The 19,813-nt window shown below is 36.4% G+C and overlaps 2 protein-coding genes across 3 annotated transcripts; one reads left to right on the forward strand and one right to left on the reverse strand.

Moving 5' to 3' along the window:
* Positions 1-1,290: 1,290 nt before the first annotated feature.
* Positions 1,291-8,526, forward strand: ANGPTL2 (angiopoietin-like 2). Of its 2 annotated transcripts, XM_010019269.1 has the most exons (5): positions 1,291-2,101; positions 2,494-2,514; positions 6,977-7,189; positions 7,432-7,702; positions 7,794-8,120. In XM_010019269.1, the coding sequence occupies exons 1-5, from the start codon at positions 1,331-1,333 to the stop codon at positions 7,991-7,993; spliced, it is 1,476 nt and encodes a 491-aa protein (XP_010017571.1). In that variant the 5' UTR covers positions 1,291-1,330; the 3' UTR covers positions 7,994-8,120. The 2 variants fall into 2 exon arrangements, with proteins under 2 accessions (XP_010017571.1, XP_010017572.1); XM_010019270.1 differs by lacking the exon at positions 2,494-2,514 and having other exon boundaries at positions 1,291-2,138; positions 6,996-7,189; positions 7,794-8,526.
* Positions 8,527-10,386: 1,860 nt separating this feature from the next.
* On the reverse strand, positions 10,387-18,838 carry RALGPS1 (Ral GEF with PH domain and SH3 binding motif 1). The gene is made up of 8 exons (XM_010019271.1): positions 18,782-18,838; positions 16,861-16,968; positions 14,668-14,718; positions 12,096-12,179; positions 11,878-11,967; positions 11,456-11,548; positions 10,880-11,006; positions 10,387-10,397 (listed from the first exon to the last, which is right to left on the reverse strand). Exons 1-8 carry the CDS (start codon positions 18,836-18,838, stop codon positions 10,387-10,389), a joined length of 621 nt encoding a protein of 206 aa, XP_010017573.1.
* Between the last annotated feature and the right edge of the window lie 975 nt (positions 18,839-19,813).

Below are 19,813 nucleotides of genomic sequence, written 5' to 3' on the forward strand. Positions count from 1 at the left end.
CTTTTCTTCTGGAGACTAAACAAGCCCAGCTCTTTCTTCTGCTCCTCATACATAACGTCTGCCAGCCTCTAGCTATACACGTTGGTTGCACTCAGCTGGACTCATTCCAGTTTCTCACAGCTGCTACTATCATCATTTCATGTAATTTAAAAAAGATTGCTGTACAAAAGATGACCAAGCACTAAGGTGACAGTTATTTAAACACTGAATGGTTATTCCATGTGAAATGTTTTACAAGCAAAGAAAAATGTGATGGTAACACCACCCTGCTTTTAAAAAGTATGAAGCAGGCTTTATACCCTGAAAAAGCTCCATACAGCATTCCTCCCCCATTTTATTTATTTTAAGAAAACTAGGTTATATATACATGCCTATTAAAGCTGATAGAAATACATGATACCAAAGTGCTGTTGAAGGAGCTGATAAAAGAGTGATTTGTGACAAGGCATTCCCAGCAGCAGTGACAGTGCCAAGCTCGTGTTTTCAAGACGACTGCTGCCTGTAAAGTTCTGGTATTGACTTATTTTTTTAAGAGATAGTGATGGCCTCAAATTTCCACCTTGAATATGAATCTGCTCTGAGAACTAAGCATAATTTCACCAAAATGGTACTGCTGCAGCATGTCAGTAAACACTACTAGCTAATTTTAATAGCCAGGGGGTCATCTTTGTCCATCATGTGCATATGCATGTGGTCTTCCCTTCCGAGAAAGGACTATGAAGTGAAATGAGCAGGCTGAGCATAGAGATGTCTCCATAACAATAAATATTTTAGTTGTAAATTCTACCAGTCAGATTTTGCTGACTATGATTTTTGGACAGTAGAGATTTTAATTATAATGAGCTATTTGATATTTTCAGAACTTTTAACAGCGGGTATTAACTTACGTTGTGTATCTATTTTAACAGTTATATTTTTAACTAAAAAATGAAAATGTAATTTGTATTTAAATGAAAACCTCAGTCTTGGAAACTTCTGTGGTACGTGCCTGGAAATAGGACTCTTCAAATCCTGGTATTTATTACTTAGTTTCTTGTGGTTGGTGGCAGGCTTTCGATAAGCTAATAACTACTAACTACAGCTCCGGCCACAGAATGATACAATCATTTCCCATGATGTCCCCCTTAGCCAACCTAAGTTTATGCTGGACAAGTCTCTCATTTGTATACAGCCATACTAGTTATTATGTGATATTTTATAAGTTTTAACATAATTATCACTTGTCTTGTAAATCTGCACCTATTTCCTACTTGTTACTTACTGCTAAATTTATTTTTAAACAGATTAAGAAGTTCTTTGCAGAAGAATACTTGACCAGAACAAGAGGATCATGATGACAGTAAGATTCACCTGCTTAATGCTAATAGCTGTTGTGGGAGCTACTGCAAGTGAGACACAGGAACTGGAAGGCAATGATGAGGAAACAGAGCAGGAATTCATTTATATGAACAGATATAAGCGTTCTAGTGACACACAGGACAAATGCACATATACCTTTATTGTACCTCAACAGAGAGTGACAGGTGCCATTTGCGTCAATTCTAAGGAGCCTGAAGTTCTACTTGAAAACAGGGTAAATAAACAAGAATTACAGTTACTTAACAATGAACTTCTTAAACAAAAGAGACAAATAGAAACTCTCCAGCAGCTGGTGGAGGTGGATGGTGGGATTGTTAATGAGGTCAAGCTCTTAAGAAAAGAGAGCAGAAACATGAATTCTCGTGTCACACAACTCTACATGCAGTTACTACATGAAATCATCCGAAAACGTGACAATGCCTTAGAACTTTCTCAACTTGAGAATAAGATTTTGAACCAAACTGCAGATATGCTACAACTTGCAAACAAATACAAAGACTTAGAGCACAAGTACCAACATTTGATGTCGATTGCCAATAATCAGTCAGTAATAATTGCCCAACTGGAAGAACACTGTCAAAAAATGCCGTCCGTAAAGCCACTGCCACAAACTCCACAGCCACCAAACAAAGTGTACCAGCCTCCTACTTACAATCGTATTATCAACCAGATATCTACTAATGAGATTCAGAGTGATCAGAACTTAAAGGTCCTGCCACCTACCTTACCAACCATGCCTGCAGTCACTAGTATTCCAACTTCAACTGACAAACCATCCGGTAAGTAATTCTATTGATATGTCTACATTAGTTCATGCTAATATGCAGTGGGTAACATTTTAATTGTAATATCAAAAATGCAGACAGAATTTATTTATTTAGCAAAATAAATGCAGAAGAATTGAAGTAACTGAACTGATTTCTTAGGTCTGATGTTGTCTGTGAATCTATCTTGTGTATTTTTGATATACATGTTGTAGTACAAGCACAGAATGAAAGCAAAAAAAGGAATCTACAGATACAGACACACTAGCCCCACAGATCTTTCTCTTGGTACTTTGCCAGGACAAACCCACCACCTATACTACACGTATGAGATAAGCGAGACAGAAAAATCTCAGTCACCAGCAGTCAGTCATCTAAATTTTCTTTACCTGTGCCTATAATTCATGACATCTGAAGGGGTTTGAGAGTGTCTGTGTAAACATTTATGAAGTTAGTTATTACAAGTTTGTTGATGTAGCATGTGGTAATTTTTGTGCTTGTGTAACTCAAAGTAATACGTAACTGCTCCGCACCTCACACACGGTGACGATAACAGGAGATATTATACAGCCTCATTAAAGAGTCTTAGGAGTTCTGCCATAAGCAAGATTAGAGGCATCTGAAGTCCTATTAGAGATCAGTTGATCCACACGATAAAGAAGAGGTAAAGAACCCATTTCACATATGGTTCCACATATTTAAGAAAACCAGTTCATGTATTATGTGTCTCACACAAGAGAAGTCTACTCTGCAGTGTGTGGGCAACATGTACTTGCTTCAGAAACAAGATAGAGTACCCAATGTCAACTGAAAGATACAAATAGTAATATACATGAACTGAACTCAATATATTTCAAGGCTATTTGCAACATATTCCAAATGACATCAGCAAACTCTAGAACTATCAAATAATGCAACTGCCACATTAAAACAAAACAAACCACAAAAAAAAACCCCAAACTGCTATTTCTCCAGGGAAATACCCATGAGAGAAACTTGAGCAGGTGTTTCAGCCTAAAACCCAGCTCTAAAACACTTTGCTACAGAGAAGTTATTTTACAATATTGCCAGAGATGAACTCGCCAGAGACTGCAATGTGGCATGCAGAACCTCAGTCAAAAATACCATGATTCTAATGTTCTATGTCAAAAACCCAACCAAAAAAACCCCAACCAATAAAACCCACAACAACAAAATCCCAACACCAACAAAACTAACGAACCAAACACCCCCCAGGAGAAAATCAGGCCTATTACATTTCTTTGGAGCAATATACTACAGGATTGCCTCTTTAATAATTAGTCTGTGACTTTGATTTCAAGCTAGGTTTGAGCTTAGTACAGTGTTTTCCTATCTTTCTTTAAGCGAAATATCTTTCAAGCATTCTTTTAAGACCTTTTCCCTTCCTGTTAAACTCTTCTGAAAACTCATTAACCAGTGCATGTCCTCCTTGTGCTTTTAAAATACCCAAACTGAAGTCGAGGCTTCACCATCACACAGCAGAATAGAAAAGTTACTTCATATGCACAGTAGTTTTGTTGATCTATCCTTATACACCATTGTCCTTTCCTGCAAAGTAAAACCTTGACTCCTGGCTAACTTGCAACCCTGTAGAATCCCTAGATCCACACCTGAAGAAGTACTGCTTATCCAGCTACTTTTCACATCCATCTCCAGAGGTCCCTTCCAAAGTCCATGATTCTAATATAAGATCTGACATCTGCTACTTCAGAACAAAACATTATTATGACTACAATCTACAACAAGACAGTCATTCAGAAGTATTTCTCTGTCATGTTTGAAATGCCTCTCCCTACCTGCTATTATAATTTACTGTGTAGTGTTATTTAAATATATATTTATTATTTTCTCCATACTCACAAATGTAAGCCAAAACAACTTGCCAAGTAACCCAAAATAATGTGTTTCATTTGAGAGGCAAGGCTTAGAACAGTGTCTTGTTAAAAATGTCTTAGAAATATCTGAAGTGTTGCATATTTCAGAGACATCACAGACTATTGCCTCTAAGATGAGAGTAGCGGATGACCGCACAGTAACACATTGGCAATAAATCATAAAAACATGATATAGATAAGTTAAAGAACCCCAGTCTCATAGCAAAATGCTCTAGAGAAAAGAAACTGAAAGAATGCAGTATGAAATGTGGGCATCATCACTGGATATGAAGTAGTTTTAGAGATACATACTTTATAATGGAAAAATTAATCTCTCTGCAAGGACTGGTGTCACGCTTTGAGCCACACATTTCTCAAAGTCTCATTTTATGAGGCATAAAACCACCCCAGTATTCCTGTTGCTGGTTCTTTGCAAAAATAAAGGAAACTGTAAAAAAAAAAACACCACTTGGTTTTTATTCTGTGAAGAAGAATTTGCAATTTTATCCATAAATCATTTATTTCAAGTTCTTATTTGTGCATTCTTGTTTCCCACTCATGCCCAAAGGAATAAGTTGCGTAAGTTCAGTTCTGTCTGGAAAATACTGAACATGTACACAGCACTGAAACACTACAGAAAAATAAAAATGAATAATCAGTTAATAGCCAGTAAGTCACCTCATGTCAACACCAGAGATTCTTCAACATAACTACAGTTGTATTTCATTCCCTTCTTCTAAGCAAAATATGAATTCCAAAAAAATTTCTATAGTCCTTTTTAGGAACACTGCCTCTTAAACTTGCTTGAAAGAGCAAAAGCCTAATAAAAGACTTCAAGATTAATTGGTTTAGCTGTGACACTAACTACTCCTCCTTTCTGGGAGTTATTACCCAGGGGCTTGGGATGGGATGTAGGGCTATGACACACCAAACCCCAACAACTTTGCATGTGTTAATGCCCAACAACTACAAGTTTTATTATGCCAATGCAAATAGCAGACGTGGTTTATCTACAGTGAGTTTTAGTTTACAACATCAAAAAGGCCCCTAGGGTCAATAATTTAAGTAGACGTAAAACAGCAATTTACCAGAGTGTAGAATTCGACACACAACAGGACAAACACCTATGTGAAGTGCTACATTTTCTGTATAAAACAGACTTATGTGACTAGCTTAGCAAAATACTGCTTGGTATAAATTTGCTGGTGCAATATCAGAAGATGACTAGACCCAAGACAAATGAAAGCTGAACTGGAAAACTAAATTAATTTGATTCATCATCCTTACCCAACAAATCAACAAATCTTTTTCTGGGAACAAAACATTTAGTCATCAGCTATACCACTTATGAAATGCATGTTTCCTTGTGCAATTGCTACAGGAGACATTATTCCTAGAAAAATATGAACACAAGCTGGGTGATTATATTCTGCCAGATAAAACTCACAGGCAAACGTTTTAAGCCCATGCTGTATTATAAAAACTAAATAGTTAAGTAATAAGCAGCAAAGAGTAACGCTAAGGTTAATGCAATATTAACGTGCAGCTTATATTAATGTTATATGGTCACACACTTTATCAAAAGAGACAGTAGTATACAAAAACATACATAATAAGAGAATTATAAATTCATACTAATAATTATGGCTTAGTGAAGCAGATGCTTTAAACTGATACATCCTTCAGGATAAAAGGACATACTAAGAGAAATTAAGGCAGCAGCAGAAAAATCTAGATTAATTTTGATACGAGCATTCACTGAGGGGATACTTTTTGTGTTCCTATGCCAAGTTAGGGGCAAAGAGGACACTCTGCAGGATTTACCTCAGAACTGAAATGTTGATAGAAAAGGTTGTAAAAACAATGAAAGAAGTGAATATTAACAAACTGCAAAGAGTAAAGCACATCTACAAGAGTTCTAAAGGAAACTGAATATGAAACAATTAACTCAGTGCCTATGCCAATGGAGTCCTGGCTGACATACAGTTCGTATATATTTCCAGACAGTACTGAACAGGTTTCCTACTCAATGTGTTCAAATTAAGCTGCTACAAAGTACAAAGAACCAACCTCACATAAATAAACCATAAAAATCCCTTAATTAAGTTGTTGGGATCTTTTTTCCATGAGGCCAAGTTAAGTGCGGTGTCTGACAGATGTGTGCTGGGGCCTGTTGTCAGTGTGTTCCCCTTTCACTTCAGATTTCAGATGACAAATCTCAGATTACACACCTCAGTCAAAGTTGTGGAAAGTCAGTATCTGACAAAAATACACCTGTCATGGAAAAGTACCAGCAAACTCTGCTTTGAAGTATTTATAATAGTTCATCTTAAAGCACTTTCAGAGAACAGATTCATGTGCAGTAAAGCACTGTTACCATGTGGCCTAGAAAGAAACTGCAAGATCAGAAAGCTGTAAATGCCACATCATACACTGCTATGTATTTATTTTAATGAACAACATCAAAGATCTGTGGTTGACTATTTCAGGAGTTTCTTTAATAATAACTTTGAACGGACATGGTCTTTTTTTCTTGTTTTGTTTTTGTCATTTATTAGAGGTGACAACAGTAACCTTACATTCTTCATGTTGCCAATTCCATTGTTAATGTCTGTGCCAGTGACATTTTGAGGCATCTAAAAGCTGAATTTCTCCAAGACAGAAAGTCAAACTTGCTATTTTGTTTTCTAAAGGAAACTATTAATACTTATATATGGAGCCCTTTATATTGAGTTTCTCTGAAGATATAATCAACCTTACAACTGCAGCTGCTTTAAAAAAATAAATAAATCTACTAGTTACAACATCAATCTGTTTGAAAACATTTAGTGGGCATTGTACCTTCAATAAGAGGAAGAGCAAACGCACTATGTAGAAGAAGAAAGTGTACTGTAAAAAACTCCCAATTCAAATACTGCCCTGTATTAAAGGTATGCTCAATTGCATTTTGATGCAGAGTCCTTCTGTTTTGACACAGGGCCCTGGAGAGACTGCCTGCAAGCACTAGAAGATGGCCATGATACAAGCTCCATCTATCTTGTAAAGCCAGAAAACACAAACCAGCTTATGCAGGTCTGGTGTGATCAACGGCATGACCCTGGTGGCTGGACAGTCATTCAGAGACGGCTGGATGGGTCTGTCAACTTTTTCAGGAACTGGGAGACATACAAGGTTAGGACAAGTGAGCAGTTTAATATTTTCTACCATCTAAAAAGTATTTGGTAAAGTTAATTTAAAGAAGGATTCAAGAGTCTGGCGAACAGCTTAACTGAAAAGGAACTTGTGTGTTTACCTTTCCAGAAGAGGAAGTCTCTATAAAATAAGTTACTGTGGTTTCCTACTTAAGAATACACTGAGATTTACCATTAAACCAGATGCATAATAATAACATGCTTCTCCTGCTTCCTTTACAGCAAGGATTTGGTAATATAGATGGAGAATACTGGCTCGGACTAGAAAATATTTATTGGTTAACAAATCAAGGCAACTACAAACTGCTCATAACAATGGAAGACTGGTCAGGTCGCAAAGTGTTTGCTGAGTATGCCAGCTTCAGACTGGAGCCAGAAAGTGAATACTACAAGTTGAGATTGGGACGCTACAACGGCAATGCAGGAGATTCCTTCACTTGGCACAATGGCAAACAGTTCACCACGCTGGACCGGGACCACGATGTATACACAGGTACGAGGGCTCTTTCCATTGCCCTGGGATTTTTTGCTGTAAGGTTTTTCATGGACTCACAAGACTGAACTGGAGCTTTCTTTTTCTGTAGGTAATTGTGCTCACTACCAGAAGGGAGGATGGTGGTACAACGCATGTGCTCATTCAAATCTTAATGGAGTCTGGTATCGTGGAGGACACTACCGCAGTCGGTATCAGGATGGTGTTTACTGGGCTGAATTCCGGGGGGGATCATATTCACTAAAGAAAGTTGTTATGATGATAAGACCTAACCCGAACACATTCCACTGAAATTATTCTTCTCTAGGTTTTTTTTCTTGTTCTAAAACTCACATAAAGCTATAATGTTATTACCTGAAAGTATCTTTTCAGAAGTGAGGAATGTAAGATACTGTACATTTATTGCTAAGATATGAGGGTTTGTATATTGTATTTTCAGGAATTACTCCCAGAAAAAACAGCTGAGGAAAAAAAAGGAACTGAAATAATGTAACGTTCTGAACACCTCTCGGTACTAAAATAAGTTACATTCAGCCTTTTAGAACTGCAGTTTAGATGGACTGTAGATAAACTTCCTGGTGTTTATTCCCTGTAAATTAAGTCTGGATGGTAAAAATACTGCCACAACATTTAAATATTTTTGTATGTTATATTATGTATAAATATTCTCAAATACAGAACTGTACAGCAAGAGTTTTATTATTATTATGAGAAATCATTGACACAGGAAATCATATCCTTTGAACTGTGTAGCTGGTATATGTACATTAGTGTGATTATTCTGATTTAATCTTTGTTAACTGCCATGAATAAAGTTAGTACTATATCATTTGACTTGGAGAGCAGATTGTGATAAATCCAGTCTTTCCCTTCACTTTGAGCATTTTAATAATCTGCTCCTATAAATCAGAATTCACATTGAGTCAAATATTTTAGATTAAAAACACTAATGATGTTTCTTACCAAAATGAAGTTATTACCTGCATATGGAAATAAATCCAGATTTACAACAGATAGAAGGTGCTATATAGCCAACATGTTATACTACCCAACAACTGTCACAGGATTTTGTACCTGATTTCAGTCATTACCTGCTGTGTAGCCTCTGTAATCAGAAATGGCTGGATATAAATTAAAGGGACTATCCAACTTTGCAGGCAAACGATGGATACCAATATATAAGCTATTTAATATCCTTAGCCGGTAGCTGAAAATTATATAAAGAAGTTACCTGTAGCCAGGAGAAGTTATAGTTATCATATTTCAAATTATATTACTGTCAAATTATTAGATTTACTCATTTATGTAGAGGTCAGTCACAACTATGAAATAGGGACAGGGATGATTCTAATACTCTTCTGAGGTAGGTTTCTGGAGCAGATTGCTATAATACACTACTACGGAAAACAGAAGTTAAAGACTGCATATAAGAGGGAGAGCAAAAGCCCTTGGAAATTCAATATATTTTCCAGTCAGCCTGTCAGATACTGTGCATTCGTGTGCCTGTGCTTGCACACTATTTCCCTTATTACCTCACCAATTCTTTCCAACAGTATGATGTGCATTAAACTGACGTGTGATGTAGCATGTGTTGTATATAACTGAAAGTAGGGTTTTTAATATATTAGATTACCCCTGTAATACTGTAATTCTTTAATAAAGCAACGAATGTTATTTTGACATGTTCAGATTTCATCCTGTTTTTGTTCAGATTGCTCATAGGAAAAGAATAGATAATTACTTAATTCCACACCATTGCCTCACAGGTCAAATCAGTCACGTATCAACTCTTACACGCAACTACTGTTACCATGTAAGAAGTGTGCAAATACTGCAACATCAAAACCAAAGCATTTTTCAGCTGAGAAAAATACTAAATTTCCACAAATCCCAAAAAGGAAGAACATTCTGAAGGCCATATGAAACCCCTGAATTTTCAAACAGTATTGAAGCTTTATCTTCCACTGGTTTATCTACTGCACTTTGGAAAACAATTAAGTTTCAGGTGAGAAATAGTTAATGCAAGTGTGGAAAACCTTACTTTAAAAGAGCAGTAACACTACTTAGTCTTTGCAATCATCAGGGTGAGGCTCTCTGATGTATGAAACCTGACATGCAATATATGCAGGGTTCATGTAGCTAAAGCACAAGGCAGAATGATGTCAGATGAGGAAAAAGGTTGCATTTAGAAGTGGAGTGTAGGGTTATACCAATACTTTAAGATGTTTAAGACAACTCTTTATAGTGTATTCTGTTGGTTATAACTTTGTCAAACATTAGTGACTTGTGCTGAATATCTGTGATGGGAATTCCAGACTTAGTTTGATTTTTTTAAAATACATTCTTTCTGGAAGTCATATTTACAGAATGTTCAAAACAATTACTTCAACAGGACCATGCTCTGCATACGTGGACTGCTACAGGAAAAGCACTCTATGTGTCTCTTCTTGGGCACTGAAAATGACAATAAATTACCTTGAAGTTTATTACATTGCTTACAGAAGACATGGTTGAATACTTCTTAGATTAACTCTTCCTTTTAAAAACCTCATTACTAGAAAGACATTCCAGTGTCTGAATGGCCTTGTTTAACAGGAACCTGGGTTTTGCAGTGTTACTCAGGAATGCTAGCACAGTTCAGCAACAGGCAGGAACTGCAAGTTAGAGCCACTGAGGAAATCATGTCACAGTGTGCCTGCGTGAATAATACAAGGGAATACTGAAAAGACAAGTCAATTGATTGAACTGACTGTTCAGTTTGTATCTCTTTTCGAAGTATTTACAAGAAACTGACACAAACCAACAACTACAGTTTAGAGATGCCAAGTTATGAGGGATCTGAAAAAACACTACAGCAAAAATGACAGCTACAGGAATGAGGTCTTAAATCACACTGTACTCAAAGACACTTCTGAAATTCAATGTTCTTGTAAATGCTGTCCTCTTGATGTCTTCAGAAAAGGCACACTTATGTTTTCAGATGTCATTAATGCACAAAACTTCTGCAAGTCAGAGACCCTAGACAGTGTATAGCTTCAGAAATCTTCACCAGATCTAATTGTTTTAAATACGAAATGCAGTGAACCATACCTTCTCTCTACAGTGTTCTTCAGGTGCACAGCATGCTTGGCACTCAGAAGGAGCTCCAGAATAAAGAAAGTAATTGTTCACACTCACCCAAATATGGAATAGCAGGAACCATTTTTAAGCTTCTGATGTACTCTCGTGTCCTTTTATAATTATCTTCCTTAGACAGTAGGTAGTCTAACTTCTCAAAGGTGGTCTTGTCTTTGCGATTCAAAAGCTACATAGAAAAAATGAAAGAGATCATTAAATTTTAAGATGAAACCACAGAAAGAAAACAACAAATAATAAAATTTGTTGAATCACCCACAGTAAATGAAAGCAGAGTCAAGTTAGGATTAAACTCATCATCATTAATGCTTCTGTATTTGTAATAGGTCTTTATTCTTCCTTTCTGGCAATGTATTAATGACACACACAATGATTTGGATAATGGGATACTGATACACACTCTGTATGAGGGTCTTCTAAGAGTACTTATCAAGTAAAGTCCTCTCAAGTATATAAGCAGTGGCTTCTAGAACAGATAGGAAATACTGGTATATTTTCATAGCACAAAACCAAGACTATAAAGAATCTTCAGGAAATGCAATTTGACAATCCAGAAGAACTCAGAAACCCTCAGAATTCAAACAAGACAGAAAAGACAATGCTGAAGGAATAACTTACAGCCCAAGTTTTGGTCAGTCTGAAGATGGGTGCACTTTGCAGTGCTGACACCACAGACATAAGAGAATGAAGGTTATTCAGTTCCAGAAGCTTCTGAAAAAAGGGAATAATGGCTTTTAGAACATCAAAAAAGGAAAAGGAATTAATCAAAGGTGCAGTAACACAATACAAAGTTTTACTCAATGACTGCAGACAACACTAAGCAAAGATACAAGGTTAATTACACTGAACTGGGTAGTTCTCTTTTACCAAGTAAACCCAGTAGATGTCATACCCGCGTCTTATTCATGCTTTCAACATAGCAGATATGCTAAAAAATGAACGTTAGCCTCTGTAATCCAACAACAGTTCACAGGAGCAGTGCAGAAACAAACAAAAAGGAAGTAAGATTTTGAATGACAGTACAGGAAATTTGCACTTACTTTAGCTATTTTCACAAAATGGCTCAGTATTTCTGCCCTTATTTTTAAGGTCTGTGCTGTTAGTATTTCTCGTACAACCCAAAAACTGACCTATAAAGTAAACACATACAACAAAAAATATTCTTAAGTTTTAATTCATACCAGTAATTCTATTTGACTTTATACTCAAAGACAACTGTCAAACAGTACCTGTTCATCACAGTAATCAAGTCATTTACCTGGTTAAACCTCCTAGTAAAGGCAACAATATTTGGAGCGAGGATATGTTTTTCTTTCTTATTCCATCCACAGCTTGCTAGTTCCTAGGAAACACATTTAAAAATTGCCTTACAAATCCGTCATGTTTAAAAACATTTTAAAGTGCAAAAACTGATACATGACAGAAGCAGCTATCAGATGATTACTAAAACCAATTTGATGACTAGTCTAAGCAAACACTTCTGTGTTTTCCTGATGTACATAAATGATGTGATTTGTGTGTTCCCTGATACTAGAAAAAGAGACATAAATACTCAGATACCGAAAGCCTCAGCAATCAGCCACAATTGATGGGTTTGAAGTTTCATTCTGCATTGATTATTTCAGTCCAGGGTTCCCTCATATGAGCAACTCAGCAGACAAAAGAGTAAAAACTCTGCTAGTATATAACCTTACCTGGTTCAAAACTGAAGCTAAAGCTAAACATACCAATAAGCAAAATTAGTAGTAGTTAAAGAGTACAAAATTCAGCAGTGCAACCAGAGGTAGTAACTTAGCTATTGTTCCTGAACGTCATCCTCATTATTACAATTAATAAAACTTCCATGCAGACACCACAGCCAGAAAGAAAAATGTCCATTTTCCAACAATTATTTCAGGCACTTCCAAATATATTTAGACAGCCTGGCTCTTTTTAACTGCAGATTCAAGTTACCAACTATCTATACAGTCTTTATATTCAGATCTGACAAGTGGCAGATACATACGTACTGGAAACAAGTTCTCCATAACACCAGTTCTAAGTTACTCTTCTGTTTTTACAACCACAAATTTCAGTTGCAATCAAAATGTTCAACTTTCCAAATGTATGCTATTAACTTTAGATGTCTTCACATGAAAAGGCAGAGAGACAGCCAAGGAGAATTCTGCTGCCGAGAAGCACTTTGTACATTCTGATAAACAGAGCACACTCTTGTGATGTGGAGGTCTGCATGTTCCCATGTGAGCACCAGGAAAAGCATTTCCCGTTCCAAATGTATTTTGTATCCCAATGTTCCAGCATTTAAGCCTTCTGCAGATAAAAATGCCAATTCACATCTGTCAAGACACAGATTCTCCACGTGATCTGGTCTTAAGAGCCTGGAAATCACATGCTGATGTGGAAAAATCTCAGTCACTCTACTAGGGAGAGAAAAATCTACATTTATCAGAAAAATGGAAGAGGTCAGTAACCTAAGGATATTAAGCAGTTGCCAAAGGGCTAGTGAGCAACAATGGAAAATCCTGTGCATGGTAAAATCATTTGACTAGGTTTAAAATTTGGACTGAACAGGAAGATTGATAAGAGTAAGCGATCCAACATGCTCCTGCTGGATTTTTTCTAACATTGCTAAAAGGTACTGTGTTCTAGAATCACACTTCATCTTTTTGTATGGAAGGATGCAGGCAATTTCCTCAATGCACACAGCCATAAGAAGCTTTCTAATCAAGCGTGCAAGAAAGCCCCGAAATTTGTGGGGTTTGCAGTTTACAGAACTATGAAAGAACAAAACAAAACAGAACAAACCCTAAAAGTTACATAGAAGTGTAAGCATAGTTATTTCTGCTGGAGAACAAAGACTTGTTAATCTTACCAAACTCTTGGAAAGGAACATGCAGATGGGTTCTTTAGTAACAGCTCAATCAAGAAGCAGAAAAGCGCCTCAGTAAGTGCTAGGTTTAAAGGACGTTTGTGTGAGGTAAAGCTTGGCAACCAGAACTCCAAAATCTTAAGTCTTCCCATCCATGCACAAGCTCATGTTAAAGACTAAAACCTGAAGAAAAACCAATAGAATGTTCTTCCCCCAGACAAACTTCAGCAACAGGTTAACTCCCCAAAGCAGCCAGTCCAATGGTTGCTGACTACTGAGCTTCTTCCATACAATACAGGACAAGGAAGACTGACAAGATAGAGTTCTGGTGTAAAACAGCAGACAACCATCTGCCCATGAACAACACAAGAGCCAGCAGTTACCTAAGTGAAACCCTGCAGGCCTCAGTGGGGTAGTTTATCAAAGGGTATCCACACTTACAGACACAGAAGAATGAATACACCAACTATAAATTAATACTTGATCTGAAGGGAAAATTTTAACCTTGTAAGTTTAATAGTTTACCTAATAACAACAGGCAGGTACATGACAAATACACAGACTGTATCTTGCTTTAAAACCTAGTCTTACAGTTGGCAGAATTTCACGATAGAAAGAGATGTTTATTTTGGGCAAACAAACAATTAAGTTATATTGGTAACTGCATTAAGATGAAAGGCAGAAAATACAACTAAAAACTAATAGTTTATAGCAACTGCTACTTATTCACAGACCTGTATTCTAGCAGAAGCTGAAAATATGACATTAGGTTTTTTCTGACTATTTCTCACTAAATTGCATCTACCTGCCAACCAGAGTAGCACTTCAGGAAATTTCAGTCCCAGAAAGCAAAATGAAGCAATGACAAATGAAAAGAAGAACAGCAAATCAGTATTTTGTTCTGCTATGAAATTTTATGGCACAGATATTTCATAGCAGTTAAAGCAAATGCAAAACCTACCTCAGGTTGTATAGCTTTAAATACTGGCATATCCATCAATGTAATCTGGCTCTGCAATAAAGATAAAATTTTAAATAATATGAAGAGCTAATAATCATGTATTTACATCTGTCTTTTAGTAACTATAAGCCATACAGTCACATTTTCTTCATAGACCAGAACTGAATGTGGCTTCCCCTGTTGAGGCTGACCCATCACAAGCAGAAACTCCACCATCCTGAGTGGCTACATGTCATTATATTCACTTACATTTATCAGCTGTAACTCAGTGAGGGTTATCAGTACCCCCAGCAGTCTAAGAGGTAAAACTTCTGTTTGAAAGTCTTTCTGTTCTGTAATGAAGGGCCTAAACACTAATGGCAGGAAGAATTATTTCCTTTCACACAGAAAGCATCATACATTTTACGTTCACTGGGCTGGAAGACAATAAAGCGTTATAATGTGTTCATTAGTTATGACTGGAATATGCTTTAAAGGGGTCATACGCAGATTTTCAGTCACTGGTGAGCATGTCCTGATGAGACATTTTAATGCTGTTTCAAAGCCAATGATTTTGAAAACCAGCATTTATAGAACATTCTTAGCATCTGAGTGATAAAATACTTGAATTGCTTCAGTGATCAAATGACATTATGTATTTGCAAGTTATGTAAGCTACGTTTAACCAATAGGTTACACTGTGAGTGTATAAACCTACAGAGCTTTTAACTTTGTAATTTACATGATTTACACATGTAGAAGAAACTGTCAAAAAACACTTCTTTGGATCTTTCCCCAGCAAAGTTTCTCTGTTGGCCATTTTGTTAAGCTAAACCCAAAACAGCAAAAACTTGCTTATCCCCTCTCAAACTGCTCCTCTGATCCCACCAGTTAAGAAATATAACTATGTATTTAAATGTAATTTTAATAAGATTCAATCAAAATCACCAAAAAGGTGAAAGCAACATTCAGTAGCAATGGCAAGCCACTGGTGTCTCTGTTGTGTATGTGACCACCACCAGGGAATTTCTCATTTGCTCCTTAATTTTATAAAGGAACACAACACACTAAATTTGGAAATGACCTTAACTTGGCTCCATTCCGTTCTCTAAATATTTATATTCAATATAGATATCCCATCTTCGATAGCTCTCTGCCCTGATGTCCAGTGACCAAATTGTGCTAACTACAAGTAAACCCAAACCAGTGGTTATTTTCCTTCTCCCCAGTTGAACTGTTTCAAGTTACCTGACGCATTCAGACTACTACAGTCTTGACTAACAAGAAATGACGTGTAATTTACTGGCTGCTATTATTTACTGAAGAAAGAAATGATCTGCTGCTCTGTATGGAACAGAAGCAGTAAACATCACTTGAGCTGTCACCAGAAAAGAGAATCAGGGTAAACCAATTAAATGGTTCTAATGTGACACAGGAAAAACAGCTACTCTGGCTAAGACAACCCTGATGTTAAAAGTTTGTGTGACCATATTAAAGTCAACATCACTTTTTTGTGAACAGGTATTATACGAACTTACACCAAATGAAGGAAACATCACTTTGATGCCCAGAATATTTTAAGGAAAACATTGAACAAATTTCAGTAACTTTCATCCTCACTCCTGCATGCTCCCAAACAAGTTAACATACAACTTAAAAACAAGGGGCCAAGCACAAGAAGTGCACTGGACGTCTGCCATTTGCGCAGTTCAGCTTTAGGTCTAGTGCTGAAACCTTGTTATTAAGGAATGCAAATTGTTTCCTCTCTACAAGCTTCTCTCCTGCTATTAAGAAACTGATTTTTCTGAGAAACTGATGTTTCAGCACAAAAGATGAGTATCTGTGGTTTCAATTATATATACATACATATATATATACACACATATATATACACACACACATATGTAAAAAAGGAATCAGACTGTGGATAACTAACATCTTTAAACCTATGCTAGGGTCTTCTAAAACACTAGAAAATAATCAAATGGTTTTATCCAGAAAAACAAATATGGCTGGTCAGGCCAGTACTGAATGATTAAATCTCAATACATGTTTATTTTGTTGAAGTTCATATAATCAGAAATGTGTTTTCAAGAACAGTGGAAGTTCATTTAAAAAGATTTTTACTTTAAGAAAACAGTTTTATGTATTTTTTAACATCCTGCAAGCCCTGAATATTATCCAAGCTTAAATGCAAAAACCATTTCTACTTACTGCAAACTCCTCAGGAGTTACTTTCAACACATCAAACACAACTGCATCGTAGCTTTTATTGGCATAGTCTGAACTCCGCCCTTCCAGAGAATCTGAGCTGCTACTACCCTACAAAGAGAGAGCATTTGGCTTACCTGCAGAACGATTAATTTCATGTCAAATTCAGAAAATAAATACATGTAAAAATATTAAGAAATGACAAGAAAATACAGGAACATCAAAAAGCTTCAGGCACCGAGTTATAAAATTTAGTTTACATGGTTCATCAATGTTTCCAACTCACTTTCCGCTGCAAAAACCACAGTGGCATTCAATTTTAACTCCAGTAAATTTTCATCTTTAGAAAGACATTTTTAAAATCATAAACTAGATAAAAGAGCTGTCACACAAAAGGAAACGTGTTGGGATCTTGAAGATTTATATTGAATAGAAATTGTAAAATTAAATATGCAATGTAAAGAGTGGGTAGATCCAAATCATGCTGCTCTATCCATAACATAATAAAAAGAGAAGAACCTGTCACATCCTGAAATTTAACCCAGTATTAGCTCCAGGGTGCTTAAGAATAGTACTGTGTGTGTCTTGCCTTAAAAATCAGTGCCTTGCCTTCCTTTTGAATCTTCTCTCCTTGAGCTCCAATGCAGACACTGGAGGCTCATTTTCCTTTATTCAAGGATAATGTGATTTAGTAATAATAGCATTATTTTTCTCTTTTTTAACTTAAAACTACATATCAAGAAAGAACTTAGGCACATAAAGTCTTAAGCCCTTTCACCTCACTGAGGTTATTCGTTTGCTAGAAGAACACTTCTTTCAGAACAAGATGTTTTGGATTCCTAACTAACTGTGACTTACACTTCTCCCTTAAAACTGACTTGGTAGCAAAGAACTGTTAGGTGGTAAATGAGATATGATTATTTTTCTTTCACTATAAAGTACCTGGGGAACTACTGATTAGGAAGCCTGACATTTGTACTTGGTAAACCTAAAAAGCGAATAAAGGGGAACTAGATTCAAAATGTCCCTCATCCTGAGGGAATGAAAACCTGTTTCTGTTAGTCTGAGGGCATTTATACTATGCTTGAGAAAATAATCCTCTGCAGGGCACAGCTGTATTATGTATTTTTTATTTTATTATAAGATTTTTAAAGATCAGCTCACTCTGAAGCAGCTGATTTGTTTCCTGAAAATCAGGACAACTGCTTTGACAGGATTAAGTTGTGTGTGCAAAAGGAATAACTATGATGGAAAAACTTGCTCCACACAGCTCTTTAGCTGTCTAAGGAGATGAAATAGAAGAATTTTTGAAGTTTTCAAGCAGGGAATAATTTCAACAAAATGTTACCTTTTTTAAAAAAGCAAAAAATACTTCAAATCATGCATTTAGAGCATGTGCTTTACTGGACAAGTTTCACTGTAGCCTATTTATAATATTTCATCATAATGTTACATGAAAGAAAAACTAGAAAAACTCGGTAGGGAATCTAATTTCAAACAGTCTTCAGTTGGCTGTCAGCTGTGCACAGCAGCTCAGCATCAAACTAGATAGCCTTTGGAAACAGCACAACAGAGCTGCCTGGTCTTCAAGAAACAAACCAACTGGAATATTTCTGACTGGCTCTGTTTAGATGGTATGTTACATTGCTCCTAACTTATTAATAATAAAAGGCTGCTTTAAGTTACAGCGTAACAGGTCAAAAATGCTACTTCAGACTAATTTAAATGAGTAACCCTCATCGACAACAATAAAACAAATTGGTTGTGAATACAGAGAACCATGGAGTGGTGTCAAAAACTACACCCTTTGTAAGAAAAAGAACTGACTAATGACTAATAGTGGAAGGGGCTTCTGTGAAAGCTGAAACAAATTGAGATGTTCATTTTGATACAGGAGCTGACAACACTAAGTAAGGAACTGTACCTCTGGAGTGGCGGAGGTGACCATCACATTGGCCATGAGCTCATTCCTTTTATACATGCTCTCCCCAAGATGCAGGAAGTTTCAGCTCAGCCCGCACTGGTGAGACAACATGATGAAGACAGAATTCCTGCAAAGCAAATGTAGTCATGAGGAAAAATAAATAAAATCTTAAAAAACCCTAACAATACAAGAGATTTCATTGTCCTTTCTCAGAGAAAAGAACTTCAGACACAAGACAACCTTTGAAGCTAGAATCTCTTTTCTCTTTCAGATACCAACTGTGAAGGAGCAGAACTATTAACTTACTCAAAATACAGGTGCTTTCCCTGCTCATCACTTGAATTAGGCTCAAAACTGGTGATATGAGTCCCAGTGTACCTTCCTAATGTGCAAATCCCATTTGCAGCTGCTTAGGCCTCTACTAATATCGATACAGACAGGTATAGATAAAAAGCATTTTATGTCAACCCCAAGGAACAGTTTTCCAGAGAAGAAACTGGCCAACATCATCCTTCTTAGCTGGAAGGATCAGTCTCAAGGATTCCTGCTAATCCAGCAACAGCACTGTCCAAAGTGAGACTTTTTCCAAACTGGATTAAGCAGACAGAGGCAGTTCCAAATTGGCTTCACGTATGCAATGTACCTTAAGCTTCCTCCAGAAACCAAAAGACTGGACTGCAAAAAACCTGAGTATATGGTACCATGAAGAAGCTGCCTCTACCTCCTTGAATCAATCTGTTCCAGAATCTCTAATTATTTAAAGAACACACAGAAACATAAAGCGTTTAATGAAAACTACTGTTGATCACAACAGTAATACTTGTATCTGAAAGAACCAATCAATCTTGAAATAAAACACAATGCTGAGACAGTATATTCCTGAGTATTGAACAAAAGGAAGTATTAAGTATTTCTAAATATTTATCTCTTTGCTATCAGGAAATCAGATTTCACCTTCTTGGATATATGTTCTTATACACTAAAGGATATACACTGTATGGACATAGGTGGATATATATTCACAAATCTATG

The sequence above is a fragment of the Nestor notabilis genome, unplaced genomic scaffold (genome assembly GCF_000696875.1).
Source record: "Nestor notabilis isolate BGI_N333 unplaced genomic scaffold, ASM69687v1 scaffold31517, whole genome shotgun sequence".
Classification (NCBI taxonomy): Eukaryota; Metazoa; Chordata; class Aves; order Psittaciformes; family Psittacidae; genus Nestor; species Nestor notabilis.